Below are 27,610 nucleotides of genomic sequence, written 5' to 3'. Positions count from 1 at the left end.
CATTCACCCATCAAATATTGTCCCTCGGTGCACTCCCGCGGGAGTGCAGGTCTCTATTGTGATCATCGTCAGCGTGCCACCCGAAATTCCTCCGCGTGCCAGTTGTGGCACGCGTGCCTAGGGTTACCGACCCCTGCCCTAGACAGCTGTAAGACGGAAACAGATGGTGCAAGCTGTTCTTACTTAACTCTTGCTTAACAAAGGGAGGGGTGCAAAATGCTTATGTGACAAAATGCTGGGTGGGGGGAGTCGGGGACATGTACTAATAAACCGAAGCAAATGTCAAAACATGTTGCTGTCACATGGATGGAAAATACCAAGAGAGGGGGGGGGACGCCGCGAAGGGGCTATAAAAGTACAGATCGAGCCAATAAGTATTGATGAGCTTCCTACTGTACATGCTGAATGTATGTCAGAATGCGGCTCCCAGATCGATCTGTCGAAAGGAATAAACAGGTGACTTACAACTACTCCGCGTCTCTGGTGTGAATCTCTTCTCATCATCGGACCTGGAGGAGCGTGGCTCCAACAGATACCAAGGCTAAGCAATCGAATCTGTGGCTGCGTTCGACTTGGGCTTAGGTCTGTCTGCAGCTGACGTGACAAGAGCATCTGGCTGCGGCTGCAGGGGTGGAATATAAACTGACTGCAGCCAAGTCGGACAACTTCTACTCCTCATAGTGCGCGAGACCTGACTGCAATGACCGCACTGCCAGAAGGGTGTAGATAAATCTATACAAATATCAACTGCATGCACATTACTTCTTTTCCAATAACGAACTCCTGATCCAAACTGTTAGCAGTGGGGGAAAAAATAAACTATTGTGTATAGTGGCCCTGTGTAAAAAGATAGCTGCCAGGAAAAATATCAAATACATGTATTAAAAGGAATCAAAGTTTTTATTGTCATGTACTGAGTAAAATGCAATTCTTACTTGCATGCCTTCTTCACAGACTGGACGATTAAACAAATAAAGCAGCGCAACATTACAGTAACTAACAATAAATAAACCACTAACTTACGTGTAGCCTACTTTTAGAGCATTTATGTCATTTGTTTAAACTTCATTTTACCAGGCAAATTAAATGAAAAACAATTATAACTGTTTTACGTGATATTCGGGAGAAATAGCAGATAACGCATAGGAACTGCTTGGGATACAAACGTCAGGACCGGAATGCATTGCTGTTGTGCTTTAAGCGACTGCATGAAGTCGAAGGCAGCCACAGATTCGATTTCTTAGCCTTGGTATCCCGGATGTATAACTTGTATTTTTAACCTCATATTTTTGCATGTGAATTCAGACCGTCGAATTGGAGCAACTTTGAAATGTTGTCTTTGTATTTTTTAACCTCGTATTTTTTTTTTGCATGTGAATTCGGACCATCGAATTGGAGCAACTTTGAAATGTTGTCTTTGTATTTTTAACCTCGTATTTTTGCATGTGAATTCGGACCATCGAATTTCCGATGCATATGTCAAATGCATAAATATTCAATGTTAGAATTTCAGTGGCATATAAAATTCAAATTGTGATGACACAGATTTACTTCCATAGAACCTTCCGAGGATTTACTTTTCCGGGGAACCATTTAAACGTAGCAGCACGGTTGCAGATGGGATACATTTTAAGATACACCATTTCCTGTTACAGTGCTACAGTATGAAGAAAGAGCAGGTTGTGAACTGTCAGTTTTCGGTGTGGTACTCGTTATTTAAGAAGCATACGATTAAAAGGTATGTTTGTGATTTCGTTGTGTGAAATGCTGTTAAAGTTCCAGTGTTCGCGATTAATCAGATTCTCTGGAAATTTCTTTTAAACTTAGTTAGCTTGAATGCTATCCAATGCGATCCACTTGTGCATTACATATAAAGCAGTAAATTAGTAAAAGATCCAAATTCAAAAGTGTCACACTACTTGTGAGGTAATAAGAACAGTTTAATAAGGAGTGTGAAAAGTAATGTTGCAAGATCCAAACTGACGTGAATATTAGCAGTATAGTTATTTTCTGTGAGAAATTACTGGCATCAGTTGCCACTTTATTAAAACAGTCAGGGAGCTGTGCACATTGTGGCTTATTGTAATGTATGTTTATGTACCTTCCAGTGTGATCCTCCCCTTACCGCAGAATGTAATTGATTATTTGCTGGATGACGGGACTCTAGTTGTATCTGGAAGGTAGGCACGGCGCTTATTCATTTTCGGTGTGCACTGATTTTCCGTTTACCTGTATGAAATGTGTGAAAATCTACCCTTGTTTAAAGTGAAGGCCACGCACAGCCATCTCAGATAAATAACGATTCTGATGAAGACGAGGAGATCCAGGTACGCTATATGTCTGTCTCAGAAAATTGAACATAACTTTAACACTGTTATTGGTTGTGATGTGGATAAAGAATATAATATGAATGTTTTTTAACTTTTTTCCCTGCTTGGTATCAGTGGTCAGATGATGAAACTACGACAATTGTTACGGTATGTAAATGTTTCTGAGACAATTTTGTAATATGTTAAATTTAATCAAATGTATTAAAATTTTATAGATTAGGACTGATTTACTGTGTTACTTTAACAATTTCTGTGTTTTATTTTAACATTTGAATACAGGTTATTTTCAAATGTGATTATAGGATATTAATGTATCATTATTTATTTATTAAACTTTTAATGAATAAATGTAGTATTGTGTTTCCACCCTTGATAGCTGCACTCTCTTTTGTTTACGCAGGCTCCTGAGTTTCCAGAGTTCAGCTCCAGGGTGCAGGAAGCTATAAACACACTAGGGGGCAGTGTCTTCCCCAAGCTGAACTGGAGTGCTCCCCAGGTGAGGCCTGTGGCACTATCCCCCCGTGCCTGCAAAATTCAGCAAATTCAATACAATCTTTGATGCCATAAGAACATAAGAAATTTACAAACGAGAGGAGGCCATTCGGCCCATCAAGCTCGTTTGGGGAGAACTTAGCTAATATCTCAGAGTTGTTAAAATCTTATCTAGCTCTGATTTAAAGGAACCCATGGTTTTAGCTTCCACTACAATAGCAGGAAGACTATTCCATACTCTGACTACACGCTGTGTAAAGAAGTGCTTCCTCAAATTTGTTTTAAAATGTTCTCCCGCTAATTTCCACTTATGGCCACGAGTTCTAGTATTTAGACTAATATTGAAATAGTCATTTGGCTGAACAGCATCCAGACCCGTTAGAATCTTATAGACCTGAATCATATCCCCCCTTAGTCTCCTTTGCTCAAGGCTGAACAGATTCAGTTCCGCTAACCTCTCCTCGTAAGACATTCCTCTAAGACCAGGAATCATTCTCGTAGCTCTTCGTTGCACCTTTTCTAAGGCAGCAATGTCCTTCTTGCCCCTTTTGAGAGTTAAGAGCGTCTGTACCAGGCAGCTCAGCTCATTCGCTCTCTGTACTTATAAATATCCAAAGATACGTAGGTTGGGAGTGTTTTATTTGAGTGTGATTGCTTCCCAGCAGTGGAATCACAAAGGAGTAAAGGATTCTGGTGATGGTAAATATCATAGATTGACAGATTTTACATATTCTGTATATGGGGTGTTTTCCCATGTTTCACTGCTGGTTTGAGGGCTGATATCAGGCCATTTAGCTACAGGTCTGGCTGTCATCACTGCTCCTTATCCCTTGACAGTAGAGTCAATGTTTCTGTCCTCCAGGATGCCAGCTGGATCGCCTTGAACAGTTCCCTGCGGTGTCAGAGCCTCACTGACATCTTCCTGCTCTTCAAGAGCTCTGACTTCATTGCCCATGACTTCACACGACCGTGAGTTCAAGGCTGGCGGGGCCTTGGGACTGGGAGCTCTCAGCTGCAGCGCTCATTCTCTTTCAGAGGCTTTTTGGCATCAGAGCCTGTCATCCAGGCGGGTGCCTGAGGCAGAGGAAACTTTACCCCAGTAACTGGGCAGCTCGCTTGGCTAAAAGCACCAGGCTCAATCACTCAATTCTGATCACTGGCTTGGTGGTTGGCAAGGGGGTGTGCAAAGGTGTTTTTAATACCCTTAAAGATCCATTCCTGGAATTAGCCATGGCATCATTAGAACCCCCGTCAGCTTGGCGCTGTCACTTTTACAGTCCTTAGCCATGTCGCCATGTTGTTCTTAGGTTCCTCCACTGCAGTGATGATTCCCCAGACCCACCAATCAACTTTGAGGTACAACTGCATCTACCCTGTGTGACTGTCAGCTGTCATAGCACTCTTTTCTCACACCAGTTTGACCATAATCCAAAAACAACTGTGTGAAAATATAGTAAAACTAAAAATAATAACACTCAGGGTTTTCTCATCACTTTATTTCCTTGGCGTGAAATTCATGTAGCCATTTTTCTTTGAAGTCAAAGGATGAAATGGATGATGGTCTATTGGAATTAAATTCCTAGTTATTACCTAATTGCTAAAATATGAAACGCTAAATTATGTAGTTTTTTGTTAAAAGGGCTAAGCCATTACGCTTTGGAAATGCCCTGTTGTCCATCCTCTTGTTTTTTGGTTTGTTAAATATGTTCCAAAAAATGTCAGTGATGCAGAATTTGAATCCTATTACTCAGTGAATGTCACCCCGTGCAGCTTGTCCTAAGGAAGTGGAGTGAGCTGATCCCAGGTGGAGAGTTCCGGTGCTTCGTCAAGGAGAACAAGCTAATAGGTAGGGATGGACTGATAGCTGTTTGTAAATCATTGAACAGTAAAAACCCTCATGTCCAACAGTCAAGTACCCAGCACTTTAGCTTCTTACTGAAAATTTTAGGAGCACCAGTACAATATTTAGACACACTACTTAAATTGACATGCAATGCAACACATCTTCATTATATTGCTGATAAATGCTTTGGAAATAAATATACGATTTACTGAAATAACAATGTGATCTTTCATTTTAAAAGAAAAAGTCACAAAGTGAAATAGTGCTTAAGAGAGAAAAATCATTGTTTAAATGTTTTTTTTTAAAGATAAAAACCAAATAATAAATTTACAAAGGTAAACATAAGGTATGTAGTCAGCCACTATTCTGTCAGTGCATCTGTCCCTGCTTAGAAGCTGTTTTGCTTTACGAGTGTTTTATGAGGCGCTTTCCCACTGAAATTCAGGAACCTAATTTCTGGTTGAGAGTTTCTGGGCCAGTAGGACCAGGAACTTTTTTGTAACTCCACTTTTGTGTGTCACTTTCCCACCACGCAACAACAACTGGGTCGGTTATGCTAAACAAGTATGGGAGAAGCAAAAAAGTTGTTGGTTAAACTTCACATGGAATTTCATAGGAAACACCACCACAAAACAACAATGGAGGATGAACAAAAGTAATTTTGTTTGTTATTTGTTACTTACTGAGGGGGGGGAGCACAAACTTTATTTATATTTCATTTATGCAACATACTACGTTTATAATTCATTATTAATTCTGACAAGCAGATCAATCTTTCTTATGAGGTAATGTTATTTTGGTAATAAGTACTGGCAAGTTTCACCACTGGCGGTAGCAATATTAGACAAAATTATACTGGTTATCGATCAAATTGTCCTTTGCAGAAATATGGAGATGCAAGCAAAAAGGTATTTATTAATATATAAAATGTAATTGAGGTACAGTTTTTGCTCTGCTATATCTTTTTCTGCACTTCCGTGTTCCACTTCCAAATGAGCAGCCAGTGCTTCTGGTCAACCAATCGGCAAGTTATAGCTAATAGTCTCACCCCAGTAGGGCCTCAGAGGAACTAGAATCAAAAAGAGTTCGTAATACGACAGTAGTTCCTGGTTTCTGAAAAATTTTCCTGTGCTGGGAAAACGCTGTATAGCTCGCTCACACACACACACACACACACACACACACACACACACACACACACACACACACACACACACACACACACAGACAGACAGACAGACAGACAGACAGACAGACAGACAGACAGACAGACAGACAGACAGACAGACAGACAGACAGACAGACAGACAGACAGACAGACAGACAGACAGACAGACAGACAGACAGACAGACAGACAGACAGACAGACAGACAGACAGACAGACAGACAGACAGACAGACAGACAGACAGAGAGAGGTCTGTACTCATATCTTTGTAGGGATCATCCATTCATTTCTATGGGCATAACCCTAATAACAACAATGACAACCTTAAAGCCTACCTAGCCCTAACATTAACCGTAATTGTATCCAAACAATGTGTCCTGCCCCGATCGTCCGCTCCTTCCGTGTGCCCCGCCCCCTCGTTAACCCCGTGTGTAATCCCCGTGTGATCAGCTGTTTCTGGTTGTTGTCATTAGTCCTCTGTATTTCGTCCGCGTTTCAGTTTGTTTCCCCAGTCCGGTCATTGTATTGTCCGTCAGCGTTTTGCCTGCCTTACCTGTAATTAAACCCCGTATTCCCCAATACCCTGACGTCTGTGCCTTAGTCTCCGTCCCCGCTGGGCACGACAATATTATTATAATTAAATGTATTAATGGTTTATTATTAATATTAAAATAATAAGAGATTTTTTTAAATGTGTTTTTTATTATATTGTATTAATTACTGTTACTGTCTATCATTGTCTAAATGTATTTTTACTGTCTAAATATATGTATTCAGCTAGTGTAAACATGCACGATGCCATCACAGCAAATGCGAGGTGTTAGCCTTTGTTTCCGCTGAGAGACGTGCCGCGTGACTCGTTTCCCCGCGCGTACGAGTTATCTTAGGTCGTCGTTCATGGTTTGACTTCTGAAATTCAGATCGAGTTCTAGGTAATTTTTTTTCGAATTGGTTGGTTCGACTTTTAAGAAATTTGAGGTCTAATGAGTTTGAGAACTGAGGTACCACTGTACATGTCTTTTGGCATTTTTAGTTTTTTGATAGCAGTCACAGATTTAAAAAAAAAAAAAAAAAAAAGAATTTCCCCTGTTCGGGACCGAATAAAATGACCCCCGCAATATCAAAATAACAGGTTTTTATGCCTGACTCTCACCTCCTTTTTTCAGGTATTTCTCAGAGGGACTACACCCAGTACTACCAACACATCTCCAAGCAGAAACACCTCATCTCCCAGTCCATCCAGGACTTTTTCACCTCCCATATCCAGTACAAGTTTCTGGATGAGGACTGTGAGTGTGCGCTAGCCTCTGTATGTGATTTGGTACTAATGATTGTAGTGTGGAAAGTCTACTAGGACCATGTGCCTGAAATGTCCAGATGCCAATTCAACCCTGAGCTGAAACAAGAGGAAAAGTATGTCAGCGTGGCTGCTTGCATAAAGCAAGACCATCCGCATCCTTCTTAAATGTGTAAACTAGGGTTGTCCAACAATGTTGTTGATCAACAAGCTGCCTCCCAATAATTAATTATAATGGATTATATACTCAATACGTCATTCATCCATCTTCTTGTCATGAGACAGACACAAACAGAGCAAGTCTAAGTGAAAGTGATCGTCATTGTTGACACACCACAGGACACAGTGCACAACAATGAAATGTGACGTCTGCATTTAATGACATCATGACAGTAGTGGGCAGCTATTATTTAGTGCCTGGGGACGACCCCCCCCCCCTGGTTGAACCCTAAATCTTGAGCATCCAAGCAGTGATCTCTGACTTTTTGAGCTACCCAGCTCACTGATGGACCACAAACCCACAAACCATACTGAAAAAAAACCATTCTGTAATTGGAACTACAATTGTGAGTTCTGTAGATACTACAATATTACTGTAAAATGTGTCTGTCATAACTTTTTCCTCTCCTTCTTGCAGTTGTCTTTGATGTTTACAGAGATAGCTGGGTAAGTCATACTTCTGGTTTATCTACTGAATAAAGCTTTGAGGTTGGAGTCAAACATATTTCTACCTCAGTCTGAGATCAGTCAGGCCTCTAATCTTATGTGGGAATGTTTTGATGTAGCAGAGCCAAATCATTAATAGCTCATTCCTTGTCAGGCAAAATCCATCCGGCGTACAATGTGAAATCAGTCAGTCCAAGTAATCTGGATTTAATACTGTATCCACCCTGCTACTATATGGCTGTAACTTCCTAGAAGAGAAAGAAAAGCGTGCTGGTGGTTGAACAGTTAATGTTACTTAACAAAATTACAATGGAAACTGCTTATAGTGATCACAGCTATAGTGATCAACCACTTATATGGATCAGAAAGCTTGGCACAGAATCATTCCTCCACAAATATTGTTTAAATAATTTGCTTATAGTAATCAAGTAGTCCGCTTACAATGTTCAGTTTGGGTCTTTTTAAACATGATAACATATGGGAAAAAATTAGAATTGCAGTAATTCTTTTTTTTCCTTTAAACTTTACTTTGCCCTACTTTGCCTTACGGTAACCTGTCTGCTTTTGGCTAGTTACCTGAGGCTGATACTGCGTGCACAGAAAACATGACGGGAAAAATAAAGTCATTTTCTCTCAGTGACAAATATAGACACATCAAAGCTTATGATAAACTGCCAAAAAAGAGCCATCGATATGCAGCACTGAAACTACAATAAGCACTTTGAGACAATGTAACATTGTGAAAATATGTTGTATAAATACATATTCAATTCAATTGAAATTTATGTAAGGTACAGTACTGCACTATAGTATATTTAAATTATACAGTTAAGTAATTTAATTTGTACAGTACTGTAAATTGAAAAGCATTTGAAACAGATGTACTGTGTTTTGAAATCGTCAATAAAATTAAGTAAATAGCAACGCTGTCCATTTTATTACCTTATTGCCCAGACAGACATGATCACGATAAACGGTTTCCACTGTAGTCGTGTTACACTTAATTTCTTGCTTTGTTGTATTCCTCTTACCTTTTTCATGTTGTAGCAATATAGCACTTTTAAATAGCTTACTTGTTGGGGCAAAATTTAAACACACCATTGGTAACTGGTAGAACTTGGTGGGATTCCACCTGCAGTGTTATTGAGTGTGTTTTTCAGTGGTGCAGACTTGGTGAATGTTACAGTAAGCGTTGATGGTTACAGTTTTGGTACAAGGATTCACACAGTCGTCTTACCATAGGGTGAAGTCTGGCTGATCGACTTGAACCCTTTTGGCGAGGTGACTGATTCTCTGCTATTCACTTGGGAGGAGCTGATCTCCGGATGCAATTTGAGGGCCCAGCCAGTAGAAGGAGGTGCTCCTCAGCAGGTGGGTGATGTTATCAGTACCACACTCATCAGTCCGTGACACCAGAAGTATGAACAATGTATTTGTGGTTCTCGCAACTTAAAACTTGCCTATGGAACACACCATAAAAACACCTACAGCACTGTACATCTGTAGTCTGAGGCTTTTTGGGAAGATTACATAATGTAGGTATGTGAAGAAAAATTTAAAAGTCAACCAAATTAAATGCCAATGGTACCATTGGAAAGAGCTTGAATAAACAAAGACAATGACACCAAAATCACTCAGATATCTTAACAAATAAGGAAAATATTGGCAAAAGAAGTTCGCTAATTAGCCCTATTTTTTAAAATGGAATGTGTGTAGAAAACTGTGACCAAATACCTAACTTTTTATATAAAAACGCTTGTAGTTTCCTTAATAATCAAGATATCTCAATGAAACTTTCAGGGAAGGTGTATCTCTTTATATTCTATTAATATATATTCCAAGTATGTCCTTAGTCTGAAATAAAATTGATACAAGGTGAAGACTGGAATGGTGTATCAACAGGCGCCGCTGTTGGTTTAGGTCACGTGACCATGTGAATATCTCATCTTCTGCTTAATATGCTGCCTGTCCTGGTCAGTAAACTTTTTTTCTGATCCATAGAAAGCTATGAAACTGCAGGATTAGAAAGATGAAATGATAAACAATATGTCAATTTAGCTTTCAAAAGCGTCACTTAATCATTTGAAGTGGTTTTTGTATGTTGAAATCGAGTGTATTTTTCAACGTTTCCGGAAAAGGTCTAAATGTACACAGAATTGAACAATTCAAAACGGAGGACGAAGAGGGGTTCCCCATCTATGTTATCAGTGGGAATACCGCGGAATTCCGCAATGCGATATAATAAGAATGCGTATTTTCCGGGGTATACCCAGCACTCAGATGACCCGATGGTGGAACAGGAATCTGGAACAAAAAAGGCGGCCATGTTGGTCGCGCTCTTCACATACCTATATAATGTATACAATACATTAAAAATTATAATGTATACAATAAAAAGTTATTAGGCCTACAATAAAAATATAACAAAATGTAACAGCAATTTCTTATGCTCTGCAAAAAAACTTACTGTTGTCTTGTTGGTTGCCTAGAATAATACAGATTTGGTTTCCAAACCTTTCTCAGCATTTGTTAAATCATAGTTTTACACAAACATAAACATAATTTTCTTTGGCGGCCTAAGACTTCTATAAAGTGTTGTATTGTGGAGAAGCTCTTGATTAGCAAAAGCAAGACAGACTGAAATGATGTTACTTTTGGTTATTTTAGGGAGACCATTTTCACAGCTACTTCATGAGTCTCAAAGCGGTAGACTGCAGTACTAGAATCATCTTAGTGTGTCTGCTAGCGAAAGCAGCTCTTGGGGAACCAAATTGACGCATGTAAAGAAAGCTGCAATGGATAAACTATTGCTCTATCTATCATACTTCCAGTCACTTTTCCAATGCAGGAGCACAGGCCACCTGGCAGGGGACACACTGGACAGGCTGCTAGTACATCACTGGGTATACATGTATTATGGGCAGTCAAACCTCAAAGTATATCTGTGGTCTTGTGTGAACGTGTGTGCCCTGTGATCCCATCCAGAATGTTCTCCTGCCCTGTGCTACCTAGCATAGGTTCCCTGTAAACTTGTGCTAGGTAAGTGGTTAGAAGATGGATGGACATAATGTGACCTGTGATGTCTCCAGGGTGACATTGTTTGAACTGATTTATACTACGGGACCGTTGAATGCTTGAATCTGATTGGCTGACGAACGTTCTGAGGTGTGCAATTATTTTCAGGGAAACGCACGGCGAACGTAGTTCCAGGCAGCTCTCTTGACCGCATTACAGTTCCATATCACTTCGCATAGTTAACTGTAATAACAGAAATTAGCATACAGTACCTATATATACAGCACACAGGACTAACAAAAACAACAACATGACAGACGATTTTCCGAAAGTAAATTTTAATATTTACGGTGAATTTTGAAACTTTCAACAACTGGGCTGCAGCAGTATTAGACAGTCCAGATGAAAAACAACATAAACGGAAGCGGACATCAAAGGCAGCCGGCAACAACAAAAGACATAAAACGAACAGCGAAGAACAGCTAGACATACTCGAGGAAGAAAAACACGAAGAAAACACCAAAAAAACAACAGCTAATGACATTTTGGAACTAGCAAAAGAGTCGTTGGATGAGATGCGGAAGAAATAATCCTACTCACAATAGCGATTTAAGTAGAAAAACCGGACGAATCCCTTGAAATATATCATCTGATCGATGTCTTGAGGTGTGGCAACCGTAGTATAAGCGGAATAATTGACTCCGGACCGTTGAATTATTAGAAAAATAATGCACACCCGAGGTGTAACGGCCACTCCGCTTCGCGTCGTGGCCGCATCACCACCTCGGGTGTGCATTATTTTTCTAATAATTCAACGGCCCGTCGTCAATTATTCCTTACATAGTAGATTTAAATTACTTATTGGGATATCAAGCTTTTCTAGTAATAACAGTGTTTGTGTTTATGCACCTCATAGGATGACTTGGCGTTCCGCTACACCACCAGCGAGGTGACCGTCCAGCCCAGCCCCTGCCTCAGCTACCGCATCCCGCGTGACTTTGTGGACCTGTCTACCGGCGAGGATGCCTACAAGCTCATTGACTTCCTCAAACTGGTGAGGAGGACATACCACCCCCCCCACCCCCCAGTAGGGCTCCCTGTATGTCATACTGACCTCACATGGGCATCACTCCCCCAGCTGGGGATCTTCAACATCACTGCAGCTTTAGGGTGGCTCCCCTCAGCCTCGAGACTACAGAGTACATTCTGCTCTTCAAGGGAAGGTATCCAAGCTGTAGGTCAAGTGTTTGATGCCTGGCAAATGAGTGCCAAATGTAAAAGTTCACACATGGAAAAAAAAAAATCTTAACACCTTAATTTTGCTTAACTAGCTAGCTACACTAGCTGTTTTTCAGAGCAGCATTAAGAACACGTCGTAAAATGCAGTTTATGTTGTTGCGATGCCTCTGTGTGACTGGAGTCTCGTATGTGCAGCAGGCTTAGCTGTGTCGGTGACCTTTGTTTCCTGTGTTTGTTTCTATACTTTGATAACTGACATTTAATGGGCTTGGGACAAGAGGTTTTGCCTGCAAAGAAATGCTAAACACAAGTTAAAGGGAGGACTTAGGAGAACCTGATATTATGATGGAACCTATGGTTTGTACTTCTGGAGGAGATGTGGAATCTTCATGATCTCTTAACAGTGCAGTCAATGCTCCATCTCCTGATGACCTGACTTGCAGTATTCTTTACTTTCTGCAGAAGAGAGGGCAGCAGGATGAGGAGTCGGATGAGGATGCGTGAAAGGAGGCAATGGAGAAGGCGGCCATGGAGTCGGAGGAGCTGAGTTCTGTGCTCAGTAGTTTAGCTTGGCACAATGGGGGGAGACTGTGTGTAGGACACCTTATAGACAGACCTGAGGAAGAGATCACCAGCACAGCTGTACACGTGTGTTTGTATGGGGGGAGGGGGTACATTATACTACTGCCAAAGGGATCCACCATGGCTGCCCTTCGCTTGATTCACTTGCTGAGTGGGATGGGCTTCCTGATTTTCCATGTAGCACATGTGAAATTCCAGGTTTTGCTCTGGGCCACAGAAAAGAATACAAGCACATCTGTCGTTTGGTTCTCCCAGATGCTTCTGCCTCCGAGGTCCCGGCCTGTTGATTCCTGATGGTTCATGGATAGACTGTGATGGTTCACTTATTAGCAGGGCAACATGACAGTACAGCAGGGGACAGTAAGGGTGGGCAGAACAGTGTTTATATATAAATGGGATTGCCCCCCTTCTGGAATACACCAGAGGAACAAGAAGCTAAGCTGGATAAATTTGCTATTTTAATTTAATTCTGGATGGTCACCTGGCAAGCTTGGTTTTTAATTACCCTCAAACATTCCAGTCAATATTTTTTTGTCACAAAAGTCCCATTAGTCATATTTAAACCCAGTCCTGGTCCTTCAGTATATGTATGTGGTTGCCTTGGACAATAAATCACAGTTGCTTGAATAGTCCATCCTTATGTTGTCTCTTTTTAATGCTCCTGGTTGTTTCTGTTTGAAAAGTGATTTGTGTTGCCTTTATTTATTGTACCTGCTTATTTTGCTGTGTGTTTGAAGCATTTCAGTTTGTGTTTTGTAATCCTGATTCTTTAGGCTTGAATTAGCTGCTGGTTTAATGAATCTTACAATGAAAATCACACTGTCAAGGTTAATGAAGATGCTCATTCGGGTGTTCAGTTGTGTTAGACTAAACTGTTTGTAGATGTAGCTGTAATGGAGGAATGATACAAACTGCTTTCATTTGGCTTCTTAAAATTAAGATAAATAGTGCTGATAATTTTAATTAAACAATGTTTACACATTAAATTAATGTTGAACATTTAGAAGGACTAATAAGTATATACATAATTAAGTACAAAATGTACTTAATAGTACATAGTAAAGTTTAAAAAGTAAAATAACATTTTATTAGCACATGTAATATTATTTTAACATCTAGTAAGTTTTTAAAATTTCACGAATTGCAAAGCCTTTCCCACAAATTATGTATCACAAGGCTCATCCTGTAATAGTTTTGAAATTTGTTGTTAATATACATTGTCAATGACATCATTGTATTATTTAGTTTGGTTTAAGGCAATTTAAAAATTTGTAACATGTATTTTCTTTGATTTCCTCTAGGGGGAGACAGAAATCTAAAATTCTCGGTCCACTTTAAAACGGTGCTTATTGCTTAGCACGAACTGTAACGAGGTTTTCTAAATTGGTATATAATAACTACTGATAAATCCATGCATAAGTGCGCTAACACTAATAAACCTGTCAACCTAATTAACATTTTCTGTTGAATTTTGATAAACACACTTCTGATGTGCAGACAGCAATATTTAATTTTTTATTTTCTTGTTTTTCTACTTTTTAATGACAAATCGCAAAATTATACCTTAAATTAACTGACAATAGAAAAGGTAAAAAATGTCATTGTTGTATTGGTGATGTTCATCTATCTTCCAAACACTTACCTTGCTTGGGGTCTTTAACTGTGATTAGAATCAGAATCTTTATTGCCACATGACCAAGTCTGGTGGAAATTTGTGTTGGCACAGCTAGCTACAGTTGGACACACTACGACAACAGACAATTAACAGTTCGGTATAACATGGACAGAGCATAAGTATATGACACAATATAAACAGAGGCATAAATGCGGAGGTTCTTTGGGGGGGATACCGAAGCTTTCCCAGGCCAGCTGAGAGATATAATCCCTCCAGCACGTCCTGGGTCTGCCCTGGGGCCTCCTCCCTGTAGGACATGCACGGAAAACTTCTCCGGGTAGCCGCCCAGGAGGCATCCGTGCCAGGTGTCCAAACCACCTCAACTGGCTCCTTTTGACGTGGAGAAGCAGCGGTTCTACTCTGAGACACTGCCGGATATGCAAACTTCTCACCCTCTCCCTCTCTAAGGGAGAGCCCAGACACCCTGCGAAGAAACCTCATTTCAGCCACCTAATAATAATAATAATAATAAATTTTATTTGTATTGTACTTTATATTTTAGCAATCTCAAAGTGCTACAGCGTAAAAATAAAGAAATAAAACAGGAGAATCTATAAAATATTTTAAGAAAATATCTTTCTAAAAAGATGAGTTTTTAGATTTAGTTTAAAAGCATCAGTCGAGTCCACAGAGTGGAGGGTGCGTGAGGAGGTATGGGGGGTGAGGAGTTCTTGTAAGTAAAGGGGGGTATGTCCATAGATGCACTGATGGGTGAGGAGAGAGACCTTGTACTCTCTATCCTATCCTATACTATCCTGAGTAGGACAGGGAGCCAGTGAAGGGTTTTCAGGATGGGGGTGATGTGGTCATGCTTTCGCATCCTCATCAGGATCCTGGCAGCACTGTTCTGAATATACTGTAGTCTCTGGATATTCTTGCCAGGAATCCCAATGAGGAGTGCATTACAGTAATCCAACCTGGAGGAGACAAAGGCATGGACGAGCTTCTCTGCATCTGCCAGGTTGAGTTTTGGGCGGAGTTTGGCGATGTTCTTGAGGTGCAGGGCCGTGCAGAGACGTTTAAAGGGACGGGTGCTCAAAGTTAAAAAAGATAGAACAGGCTGAATAACAACAACTCACATTCATGACAAATCTAATATGGAATTATGTGGTATCCATATTAGATCGTTTTTAGTGAAATAAAAGCCCTCCAGAAAAGAAGGGAAAAGTCCTGTAACTTACTTTAAAACAAAACATGTTCCCTAAAACGGTGGACAGAGCTACAGACCCCCTTGTAACACCCTTACCCAGTTAGCTAGCAGTTAGTGACCACCACTACTTGTGCAGTTCATAAAAGGACATGTAATGTTTGTCGCGCTGTTGCACAAACAGCACTCTCATTTATTTCAATTCATTTGTTGTTATAGACTATAGTGTGCGCTGTACACCCTATTTACTGTTTTGTTGCAGTCTGCACCTTCCAATTAATTTGCCTGCTTCTCCTCCAGCTCCGCACCACCCAGCCTGCAGAAAATGCGCGTGCACGACCCGGCTCGTAACGAGCGCGCTCTGCCCTCAAGGGCGAGCATTGGTTAATGGCAGTCATGTGACTGATGCAAGCCAGATCCTTTTATTTATCAAAATTGAGATTAATAGTTACATTTTATTGTTGAGGGGCAAAGACAGGGCTCCATACGCACATACACATAAAAAAAAACAACAACAACAAAAAAAAAACCCAAGAAAAGGGCACTTGAGGCATCCTGGAGGAAAGGGGCGGGTGCTCAAGCACCCTCTGCCCCCCCCTCTGCACGTGCCTGTTGAGGTGGTAGAATGATGACTTACAAAGGTGTTTGATGTGGGTGTCAAAGGTGAGTTGAGGGTCCATTTTAACACCCAAATTGGTGACAGATGTGGAAAGGGGGATGTTTTGGCCAGAGAAAGTGATACTGGTGATGGTAGAAGAACGGAGATGGTGTGGTGTGCCAACTAAGATGGCTTCTGTTTTCGATCTGTTCAGCTTAAGGAAGTTGAGCATCATCCACGCCTCTATCTCCTCCAGGCAGGTAGTCAGTGTGGATGTTGGCAGAAGAGCAGTAGAGGAGGTGGGAGTAGTCCTGAGGTAAAGCTGAATGTCATCGGCATAGCAATGAAAAGTTAAACCATGTCTGCTAATGACATTTCCAAGGGGGAGCATGTACATGGTGAAAAGGATGGGGCCTAGCACAGAGCCCTGTGGGACACCACAGGTGACGTTGTGGGTGTGAGATTTTACACTGCCCAGGGCGACATACTCAGTTCTGCCGGTCAGGTATGATGTGAACCAGTTGTGAACATTTCCTGAGAGTCCAATGGTGCATTGCAGGCGGTGAAGGAGGATGTTGTGGTCTATTGTGTCAAAAGCAGCTGTCAGGTCAAGGAGGATGAGTAGAGAAGGGGAAACAGTATCCTGTATTCATGATCTCATTCTTTCGGTCACTACCCACAGCTCATGACCATAGGTCATGATGGACCGGGCTCAGTTCTTTTTTGGCCATGACAAGCCGATTAAGCGCCTGCAAAACTGCAGATGCCGCTCCAATCCGTCTGTCCAGCTCTTGATCTCTTCTACCCTAACTTATGAACGAGACCCCAAGATACTTGAACTCCTCCACTTGAGGAAGTACCTCCTCCCTGACCTGAAGAGGGCAATCCACTCATTTCTGGCTGAGAACCATGGTCTCGGACTTGGAGGTGTTAATCCTCATCCCCTCAACTTTGCACTCGGCTGCAAATTGCCCTAGAGCACGCTGGAGATCCCCAGCAGATGAAGGAACATGACCATGTCATCTGCAAAAAACAGTGACGCAATCCTGAGGCCACCAATCTGGACACCATCAACATGCACCTAGAAATCCTGTCCATAAATATTATAAACAGGACCGGTGACAAAGGGCAGCCCTGCCGGAGCCCAACATGCACTGGGAATACGTCCGACTTATTACCGGCAATGCAGACCACAGAGCACCTCGGAGCACCTCGTAAGTCTTCTCCAAGTCCACAAAACACATGTAGACTGGATGAGCAAACTCCCAGGCCCCCTCCAGTACCCTCACAAGGGTATAAAGCTAGTCCATTGTTTCACGGCCAGGATGAAAACCGCATTGATCCTCCTGAATCCGAGATTCGACTATCGATCTCACCCTCCTCTTCAGTACCCTGGAATAGACTTTCTCAGGAAGGCTTAGAAGTGTGATCCCCCTGTAGTTGGAACACACTCTCTGGTGCTTTTTCTTAAATAAGGGGACCACCACCCCTGTCTCGAAGGTGGTGCGCATAGATGTATCTGAGGCAAGGTTGAGGAGGTCCCCAAAGTATTCCTTCCACCTCCGGGAGATGTCCCCAGGTGAGGTCAACAGCACCCCCTCCCCACTGTAAACAGTAGGAACCAAGAGCTGCTTCCCCTTCCTGATATTCCGGACGGTTTGCCAGAACCTTTTTGAGGCCAACCAAAAGTCACTTTCCATGGCCTTACCAAACTCCTCCCACTCCCAGGTTTTTGCTTCCGCAACCGCCTGAGCCGCATTCCATCTGGCTTGCCAGTACCTGTTAGCTGCCTCCGGAGACCCCCAGGCAAATAATTCCCGGTGGGCCCCCTCCTTCAGCTTGACAGCCCCCCTCACCTCTGGTGTCCACCATCGAGTACGGGGGTTACCGCCACGACTGGCATGACCACCCTGCAGCCACAGCTCTGTATGGCTGCTTCCATAATGGAGGTCCGGAACAATGTCCATTCATATTCAATGTCCCCATCCTCCCCAGGTATGCAGTTGGAGTTCTGCCGGAGGTGCGAGTTGAAGATCCGGCAAACAGGAGCCTCTGCCAGACGTTCCCAGCAGACCCTCACTATGCACTTGGGCCTGCCAGGTCTGACCAGCTTCCTCCCCTGCCACCTGAGCCACCTCACTACCAGGTATTGATCAGTTGACAGCTCTGCCCCTCTCTTCAGGCAAGACAGAATCGATCAATGACCTGTAGCTCCACGTATGTTCGTACCATGTAGACTTATGGACACCATTATGCTCGAACATGGTATTCGTTATGGACAAACCATGCATTGCACAGAAGTCCAACAACAGAACACCACTCGGGTTCAGATCAGGGAGTCCGTTCCTCCCAATCACTCCCAGGCCACACTGTCGTTGCCCACGTGAGCGTTGAAGTCCCCCAGCAAAACAATGGAATCCCCTTGTGGTGCACTAACCAGCACACCACTCAGGGAGTCCATGAAGGCTGGGTACTCTGAACCGTCATTCAGCGCATAGGCGCAGACGACAGTCAGGGACTCCTCCCTGACCTGAAGGCACAGGGAGACAGCCCTCTCGTTCACCGGGGTAAACTCCGATGTTAATGCACCGAACTGTGGGGCCACCAGTAGCCCCACCCCAGCCCGGTGTAGCTCACCCGCTGCAACTCCAGAAGAAAAGAGCATCCAGCCCCTCTCCAGGAGATTGGTTCCAGAGCCCACACTATGTGTTGAGGTGAGCCCGACTATATCTAGCCGGTATCTCTCAGCCTTACACACAAGCTCAGGCTCCTTCCCCACCAGAGAGATGACGCTCCATGTCCCAAGCCAGTTTTGTCAGCCAAAGCCCGGCCACCAGGGGCTCTCCAATGGGCCCCTCCCACAGATGGTGATGGATGGATGGATGGTTTTGCACCAGGAATTTGTAGCTCTAAATTCCCCATAAAAACTGCATTGCAGTCACTGCCCAAGTGCACAAGACTGAATGCCTTTTGGATCGATGCACAGACTTTTCCACATTACCTGCCTAGTGGTCTTATTTTCAGGTGTAAAGACTCACTGGCGCCCTCCATCAGGCACGTATTGAATTAAACAACTGAAATCAATGCCTGTGTGACTGCACAGCTATAATGGTATTTGAACTGAATAATGTGAATAGAGAGCTAAAACTGCAGTAAATTAAAGGTGGAGCAGGGTAATGAAATCCAACCTGGACACTACAAAAAACACAGGCCTCCTTGCTTGCTTCTGTAACCCAGGAGTGATGTCAGACCCTGCCACTGGCTGCCCAGCCAATTGCTGGAGGGGATGCAACCTTGCTGGGGGGTTGTCTCCCCGTCCCCCACCCACACAGGCATTTAGACTTCCACAGAGGAGATGGCGCAGGAGGCGAGGAGAGAGCCCCGTCACACTAAACTTGCGAGAACTGCTGACTCAGTGCCAGACTCCGACGGGAGAGGGAGATGGAGAAAGCAGTAGAAGAGGGAATCACGGATGAGGAGTGGGGGGAGGGGGTAGAGACAATGAATTTTCTCAAGTCAGGCAACTGCAATAGTTTGCAGCTGGAATACTCATGAGTGTCTGAGGTGCAGCTACCCGACTAGAAGACAGGAGCATCTCGTGACCGGGTGCAGAGCGACAGGCCGGTTTCTATGGGAACTGTGCACAAATGGAGGAGTCCTGTGCTAAAGACCAGTGGCTGCAGGTCAAGGTTAGACCCAGGGTGGTGGAGGTCACACAAACACAAGGGCCCCCTGCCAAAAAGGCTATGGGTGGCGAGGTGGTTATGGGCATTGATGTGTTGTGTAACTCTTGAGTTATGTATGTGGAAAGATATAGAATTATATAAATCTGCATGAATGGATTAAAAAGCTGTAAGGTGGTTTTGATATAGATGTCACAGAAGCAGCAAAACAAAAGTCCTCCATCGGTCAGTTGTGCTGCATTGGCAAGGCATCATCTTTTAATTTAATACTTTCTAATTTGAAAATCCTCACTGGCCTTTGTGTGATTGCTTGTAAAATTATTAATTAATTAATTGGAAAAAATGTTTTTTTTTTGTAGATTTTTAGGAATTAATTTATATGTATCCTTTGTTTTATGAACTGGATCCTAATCCTGTCCATTATTTTAATCCATAAATTTATTTTCCCAGAACCACTTATCTAATCCAAGGTCACAGTAAGTCTGGGAACTATTTCATGAAGGGTCAAGTCCACCTTTGACAGGATGTTAATCCATCACAAGACAGGCACATATAACTGGAGTGATGTCATTCCACCTAAAAAGTGTGTTTGTGGGAGGCAACATCACCCATGCAGTTCCTAAGGCGTGTGGTCGTGGTAATCACCGTTATGTATGGTGTTAATTTCAGGGCAGTTTTTACTGAAACTCTGTGGTTAAGTGCACATAGTCTAAGAAAAAAGATTAAGAACTAGTGAGACCAATAAGAGGGAAAAGGAAGCAGAAAACTGATAACATTGACATAATGTGTATTAACAGCATTTTTTAAAATTAGTGTAGGATGAGCCTTATGATACATAATTCACAGGAAAGGCTCAGCAATCAGTTACATTTTTAAAAATGACGAGCTCCATGTAATCCGTAGCTCTTGTCAATACTGCTTGCGGTTCTGAAGCAGAATTTGAAATCGGCTCCTAGTATCTGCTGCCTGCAAGAGCTGCATAAAGGTGACATAGGAAGTGATACAGAACGTGCATGTTATGACAGGGGCCACAGCATCGGCACTTATTCAGAGCTCCGAGATTAATTATAATTATGCTGCAATCACATTAACGCCTGTCCGTTAGTGTGTAGTTGCAGGCATAAATGTAACTGTTCCATAAGAACATAAGAACATAAGAAATTTACAAACGAGAGGAGGCCATTCGGCCCATCAAGCTCGTTTGGGGAGAACTTAGCTAATATCTCAGAGTTGTTAAAATCTTATCTAGCTCTGATTTAAAGGAACCCAGGGTTTTAGCTTCCACTACAATAGCAGGAAGACTATTCCATACTCTGACTACCCGCTGTGTAAAGAAGTGCTTCCTCAAATTTGTTTTAAAATGTTCTCCCGCAACTGTTGTCAGAAACGTAAATGGGAAGGGAATCCCGCCCAGCGCCCAAAAAAGAGAAAATTCCTTGTTGAGTCTCCACCCGCTTTTCTGGACCCAGACAACTAGGCTTTTGACGGCAGCCTTGAGTCTTAGCAGCAAACTAACATTAGGTACCATGTAAAGAGTATTTTACTTTAAATTTTAACGCATCATGGGTGTAGAAATGAAAAAAGATAAACTGACTAAAACAAAATCTGAGTAGGTGTGATTGTGTTGTGCCAGGGCACTGCGGAAGAACATAGGCCTACAGTACAGCAACAAGTACCTTTTCTATTAGGCCTATATTTATAATTATAAAGTTATATTAATATTAGAATTTAAACGCTTTGATGCTAATTATTTTTTAATACACTAACGTCCTACAGTATATATAAGCCTTTTTCTACGTTTGGATTTATTGTCGTAAATAAATTTTTTATCAATATGAACTATTTATCCACTTTGATCATCACAAGACGCCAGTTTGTCCCTTTGATTCCCTAATAAAAGCCGATCCGTTTTGTAGTGAGCCGTTTCCCTTTGACGTGTGCCCTGGTTTTGGTGCAATGCGAATTATCGGTAGTCATTCAGTCATACACACATACAGAGACACGCACACACACTCACGCACGGAGCGCCGGCAGCCGGAGCGGCGAGCAGCATCCTACCCCCCTCTTATTGCCATAACAACCGATGGCAAAGTCAGTATGGTTTAATAATCAAAATATGCGATTTGGCCCAAGGTAGCGAAGGAGGATTCCATCTCTTCTGAAGGGCGAAAGGGACGCATCTAGGAGCGGTTGGGCGGCCGCGGATCCCAAGGTGACGCGCATCCGACAGCCACCGGCGTTAAAACGTGATCACCTGCGCGACCCGCAGGGTTGCAACCTCCGAAGGGGGTGTGGGGAGAGAGATCTCCCTAAGAAGAGGAGAGTGAGCGAAAGAGAGAGAGAAAGTGACAAAGAAGCGGAGAGGAGGCGGCCACATCGAAAAGAGGCAGCCGAGACAGCCCCGATCAGCCTGCCTCGCTGTAGCCAAGCTCAAGCAGGAAGTGTAATTCGAACCGTGGGAAAAAGGGGGTATTATATACCCAGGGGGCTCTGAAATAACTGCGTTCCCCCCCTCCGTTTCCACTATGGCAAGGGAGAACGGAGAGTCCGGCGGCGAATCGTGGAAAAAGCAAGTTGATGACATCAAGAAGATCTTTGAATTCAAGGAGGTGCTGGGAACGTGAGTACGGCAACTTTCAACGCGTTACACTGTCGCAAACAAGCATGTTATCGGCAATTTAAAATAAGCAATCAAGTTTCCACCTAGAATGAAACCGTATGTTACAGTCGGCCTAGCTGGCGATGGTGATATCGTGATGGAGACGCTTCCCGTGGTTACTCCGGTCTTCACTGTCGGAAAGTGGGGATGAATGAGCGATGATGTCCATCTGTGTAAACGCGTTAAAACCGGGATCATCACACTGACCCGGCTGCCATCGGTTTCATACTTTATTTCACGTACACCTAAAAAGGTACATATATTAACACATAGAGATCTGAAATGGGGAAACGTCCCAGATTACTTCAAGGTTGACGGCACGGGTTAATAAATGACTCAAAATGCCTCGTTAGTATATACCCGGTATTTTCGGTGGACTGTTAAGTCGAATACATTAAGAACTTACCATCAAAATGTGTTCCCATTGTACCATATTCTGATACTGTACTATATTTAATAAATGAACCCCCGAGACCTGTCGGATTATTTTTCTTGCCCATCGCGACAACCTTTCTTCCGCAGAGAAATAGGATTGAACTAATTAAGTCGTCGACCTTCTACCAAGTAATATGACTTACATCGCTATGCATGCAGTTATGCGTTCCGAATTACCTGCAGTTTATAATGTACATTTTTTTCTTTCTGCCAATTTATCGTAAGGCAGACTACCTGACCTGCACATACAACAGCGAGTGCATTGAATAGTATAAAATGGGATTCTTTTGTATTTATTCGGTGCTAAATATTCATAAAGGGAAATGTGGTCTATGATATACATTTTTAATCATGCTCTGTAACTGAAGTCGTCTGTGACAAACAGAGTGATATTAGCAGGGGGGTACGCGAATCAGGGACAGACTAGGATTAAAGGACTGAGATTAACAAGCTTTCCAGAATAAACGGATCTCTAGCTTCACATGTTGCATAATAATAATAGCAACAACGACAACATAATCGGACGTGTTAATTTTGTGGAAAACGCTGTGCGTTATTGTGTAATGTCATCTAGTTTTGGTTGTGCCATTGTTTGTTAATAGAGTACCAGTGGGGGGCTAACTCCATCCTATGAAGTAATTTGACGAATGGGTGACTGACTCTGCTGGCATAAGTAAAATGCTGGTTTGTGTTCCAACAGGAGTGTTTTCAGGAGTAAGCATATGTGCCATTTTTTTTTGCTGTGACAGATGTGTACTCACCCTGCCCTGGGGACCTTTCCTGCCTTCTTGTTATAATTTGAGAGGGGGGATGACCCGGATGAGTTGTGGCAACTCAGGCCAACATAACCAGTCAGGATTACTGGGCAGCTCCTATATATATCTGTGGTTAAATGCTATCCATTTACATAAAGCAGTGAATGGAAATTGATTAGTGATCTTACTTGCTAAGTATAGGAAAAGCCTCTCTTTCGATAGGCCATTGCATTGTATTTAACCAGTGAGTTCAGATCATAATTTTTCTTCTAAGGTCTGCAGGTAGTATGGTGGTTGCATGGCTTTGCAACCTAAAGGTTGGTGGTTTAAATCCCTGGCAGAATCATGGGAAAGGTACTGAATTTTTACTTTAGGAAATGCCAAGATGTATAAATCCTAAATTGCTTTGGATAAAACTTAAGCTGTCCTCCAATTTTGGATAAAAATGGAGGGTACGAAAAGTTGGGTACTGTTTTAACACATACAAATGAGTTCCCGGCTGACTGGCTTCTGATTGGCTGCCGTGATTCCCTTGTCAGTGTTCCTTCCAGGTCTTGATGGCTTGGGTAGAGGTTCAAACCCAGAGGTACATCCTAGTTTTATTAAGGGGGCCTTCTGCTCTGGCCCCAGTCAGTTGCAAATCCTCATATTATTTTCAGACACAAACAGTTTTTTTTTATAACTCTTATTTACTCCAGGGTTTATAAGAGAGCCTCTGCCAGACGGCTATTCCTCCCAGTCATGGCTGACTTTGAGGCACAAAATAGCAGAGCACTATCTTTGGGGGGAAAAAAATGGCCACTTTTAAATTTGGATTGGGGTATAATTTTGAATTTGGATAGTGGCAGAAGGGGACCACCAGGGGATCCCTCCAGTAAACAGGGGAGAGGGCGTGTCCACTCTTACAGGTTCAGGATCAATATCTGCATGGCTGGCAAGCTGCGGCAGAGCTGATCGTCCATAAAACTGCTTTGTTTACAGATACTCGGGGTGAAGGGCGATTATTTCTTTGAGGTGGTTAAAATTTTCACATTGAAACATAAGTTATACTAATTATTTTGGTTACATTTGTTACAGCTAATATATTTGCCCAAAATCTGATTTTGTTAAGGGACTGAGGTAATCATTGTTGACACACCACACAACAATGAAATGTGTCCTCTGCATTTAACCAATATGCAGCATCTAGTTCAGTGCCCAGGGAGCAGTGCTTGAGGGTGGTACCTTGCTCAGGGTACCTTAGTGGTACTTTGATGATTGGGGATTTGAACCAGCAACCTTTCAATTAGAAGTGCGCTTCCCTACCCATTAGGCCTCCACTGCCCCTATGTGTATGAGTGAGCGAGCATATGCAGTGTTTTTTTCTCCCTACTTGTGAGTTTTTTATTTCTTTCTTTCTTCACCATTTCCCTGTTTTGTGTACCATTCTGCATAAATGATGTTATAATGGATTACCACTCACCCTTGTCAAGCGCTTTGGGGCAACTAAAATTCCCATACTGCACTGTCTTCTGTCTTGCACTGTCTCAAATACACTGATTTTATTTATCTAAGTAGTTTGATTAATACAGAAGTCGACTTTGACTTGATGTCAAGTAATAATAATGATTTATATGCGGCTGATGTGTATCGGCAGGCTGAATATTCCGCTGCGGGGGTGTTGGTGATCTCTGTGCATATCAAACCAGCTAATTTCCATCTATGAAAACGGTGTGGGGCTAAGGGCTGTGATTTAGAAGAACGCCAGTTCATTCATTCATAATGAAATACATTGTTGTGGCCTCCCAAATGCAAGCTGTGCACAGGAAGGCTATATCACACGATGTAAGTGCCTGTATAACCACAGGGCATTTCCTCAGGCTTTATCGGCTATCTTTACCAGCATCTGAAAGCAGCCACACAAAAAAGAAGCACACAATTATAAACAACAAAAAAGATTAAACTGCAGATTGTTGCTAATGGCTTCCCTTGAAGCATGGTGTTCCTGGGCTACCGCTATGCTCACTAATCACCGCCGACGGGCTGTGCAGGCGTCCTGCTATGAGGCGTGTGCCAGTTACGGTGAGGGAGGCTGCCCCGTCAAGGGCGTGAAGTACAAGCCCAATTGACAGTGGCGGCAGTGCGGAGAGACCTTAAGGGGGGCATCCCAAATGGGTTGGCAGTCAAAATGCAGCATATGATGCTCTCCCTGTATGTACAGTGTGTGGGTCTGGCTGTCTTTATCCTTAATACACGTGTGTGTGTGTGTGTGTGTGTGTGCGTGTGTGTGTGTATGTGTATGAGCCCTCCTCCATTCTCTGAATAATCAGACCCCAGTGCATTTCTTGCCCCCCCCAGCGCGGACCTGCATGGCACAGCTTGGCCTGCGGGGCATGCCTCCTGCAGGGTACATGGCTGTTTGCTGTTCAAGGGGTGTGGCTTAACTAGCCTCCCAGCTGGGCTGTTGTCGAAAAACACTGAAGGAACTTCACCCTGGTGATGCAAGTCTAGAAGGACCCTCCTGAAATGTCTATCTTTCAGGGGAGTGAGTGGAGCTAAGATACTTTCTCATTCTCTGTTAACAACAAGGCTAAACGACTTGTCCTCTTAGAACACACAGTCTGACCTTTGACCTGGCCCTTGACGAAAAGTTCAGTACTAGCTCTGTTCTTCTTCAAGCTTGAATCACTGAGATGACTGCAGTTTGCAAATTATGAGGCTGAGTTTCTTGCTTAAAACACCTAATTTGACCTTTTAGCTTAACCTTGGTGAAAAGTTAACCTTTAGCTTCAGGCAGTGAATCTGACTTCTTCCCAGTATTAAATATTAATTATCCTGCATTGCATTTTGATTACTGGTTTACCCACCTTCCCTTTTTACTGTGCTAACTCATAACAATCAATCCATCAAACAATCTTTCAAATAATTTATTAAACATAATACATATTACATGAACACTGTATATATAACAGCTATCCTGTGATGGACTGGTATTATGTCTAGGGTGGTCCCTGCTTTTTATTTCTAGGACATGGGCTGGGCTTACTCAGACCCTATGCCAGTAAATATTGAAGATGGATGGATGGTGGATGGATAGAATATATAATAATAATTACAGAATCAGTATAATTTGAACAGTTTCCTAGGTCTTTCCCTGTTTATTGTTTGAATATAGATTCACAGGAATATATTTGTTTCATTTGGATGCTCTTATATGTGACATCTGGTTAGCAAGCTAGATGCTTATTCAGGCTCTCAGTCATTTGATATTACTTCCTGCCTTTAGCTGGCAGTATATGTAGTTCACTTTGGTTCCACATTAAAAACAAAAATGAAGTGAGTTAAAGTAACTAGTTCCTTAAATGTGATTTCAGTTTAGACAAAAAGGGCAAATCACTGACCAGAAGTTTATCTTTAGAAATGGGCTGGCACTTGTTGTGGCTAGCTTATCCGGGGTTGGGGGGGGGGCTATCTGGGAGTGATGGAAGCCTATTGGAAAAGCACTGTTTAGCATATTGACTGTTTAGTATAAAGACTGTTTGCCTGAGTGAGCTTATTTCCCTGAGGTTACAGGTCGCTGCTGTGTCACATGCACTGGCCCCAGCCTTGGGGCCCAGCCCTGTCCACACTCCGTAAGTGCCGTTGGTGAGCCATGAGCCTCCAGGCTTGTCTCCCAACACACAGCACGAGCAGAAACCAACAACCCTGACCTGATCCTAAATGACTCTTAATTATTGTGGCCATTTGCTGTGGAGTATAAATGAATTCAAATGCGATTTTATTTAAGCCTTATTTTATTTGAATGTCCACTAAAACAGGAAGATCTAAAAAGCCACTAGTTGTTTTTTAGGGCCGTATCATACAGTCATCCTGCTTTGATGTCCCAATGCCCTAATTGAGTAGCCTGCTTGCATCTGCCTGGGTGTGTCTTTGACACGCCTTTACAGCTTTACATCTCAGTGCTTGGGAGGGATGCTGAGGTTGGGGAGAGGCTGTGTGTATGACTAGGCCTGTCACGATAACAAATTTTGCTGGACGATAAATTGTC

At 42.6% G+C, this 27,610-nt stretch overlaps 2 protein-coding genes across 2 annotated transcripts in view; both read left to right on the top strand.

Moving 5' to 3' along the window:
• Positions 1-1,279: 1,279 nt before the first annotated feature.
• Positions 1,280-13,263, top strand: cdc123 (cell division cycle 123 homolog (S. cerevisiae)). The gene is made up of 13 exons (XM_023799037.2): positions 1,280-1,738; positions 2,109-2,180; positions 2,267-2,327; positions 2,445-2,477; positions 2,731-2,826; positions 3,685-3,791; positions 4,130-4,178; positions 4,593-4,668; positions 6,999-7,121; positions 7,767-7,795; positions 9,038-9,166; positions 11,727-11,864; positions 12,512-13,263. Exons 1-13 carry the CDS (start codon positions 1,665-1,667, stop codon positions 12,551-12,553), a joined length of 1,029 nt encoding a protein of 342 aa, XP_023654805.1. The 5' UTR covers positions 1,280-1,664; the 3' UTR covers positions 12,554-13,263.
• An 8,438-nt stretch (positions 13,264-21,701) lies between these two features.
• camk1da (calcium/calmodulin-dependent protein kinase 1Da) overlaps positions 21,702-27,610 on the top strand; it is an 86,211-nt gene continuing 80,302 nt past the window's right edge. The window contains exon 1 of the mRNA XM_023799030.2: positions 21,702-22,354. Within this exon, the coding sequence (XP_023654798.1) occupies positions 22,260-22,354 (95 nt within the window). The 5' untranslated portion in view covers positions 21,702-22,259. The remainder of the gene's footprint in view (positions 22,355-27,610) is intronic.

Source organism: Paramormyrops kingsleyae, chromosome 3 (assembly GCF_048594095.1).
Source record: "Paramormyrops kingsleyae isolate MSU_618 chromosome 3, PKINGS_0.4, whole genome shotgun sequence".
Classification (NCBI taxonomy): Eukaryota; Metazoa; Chordata; class Actinopteri; order Osteoglossiformes; family Mormyridae; genus Paramormyrops; species Paramormyrops kingsleyae.
The sequence above is the reverse complement of the archived record's forward strand: the minus strand, read 5'-3'. Positions and strand labels throughout refer to the sequence as shown.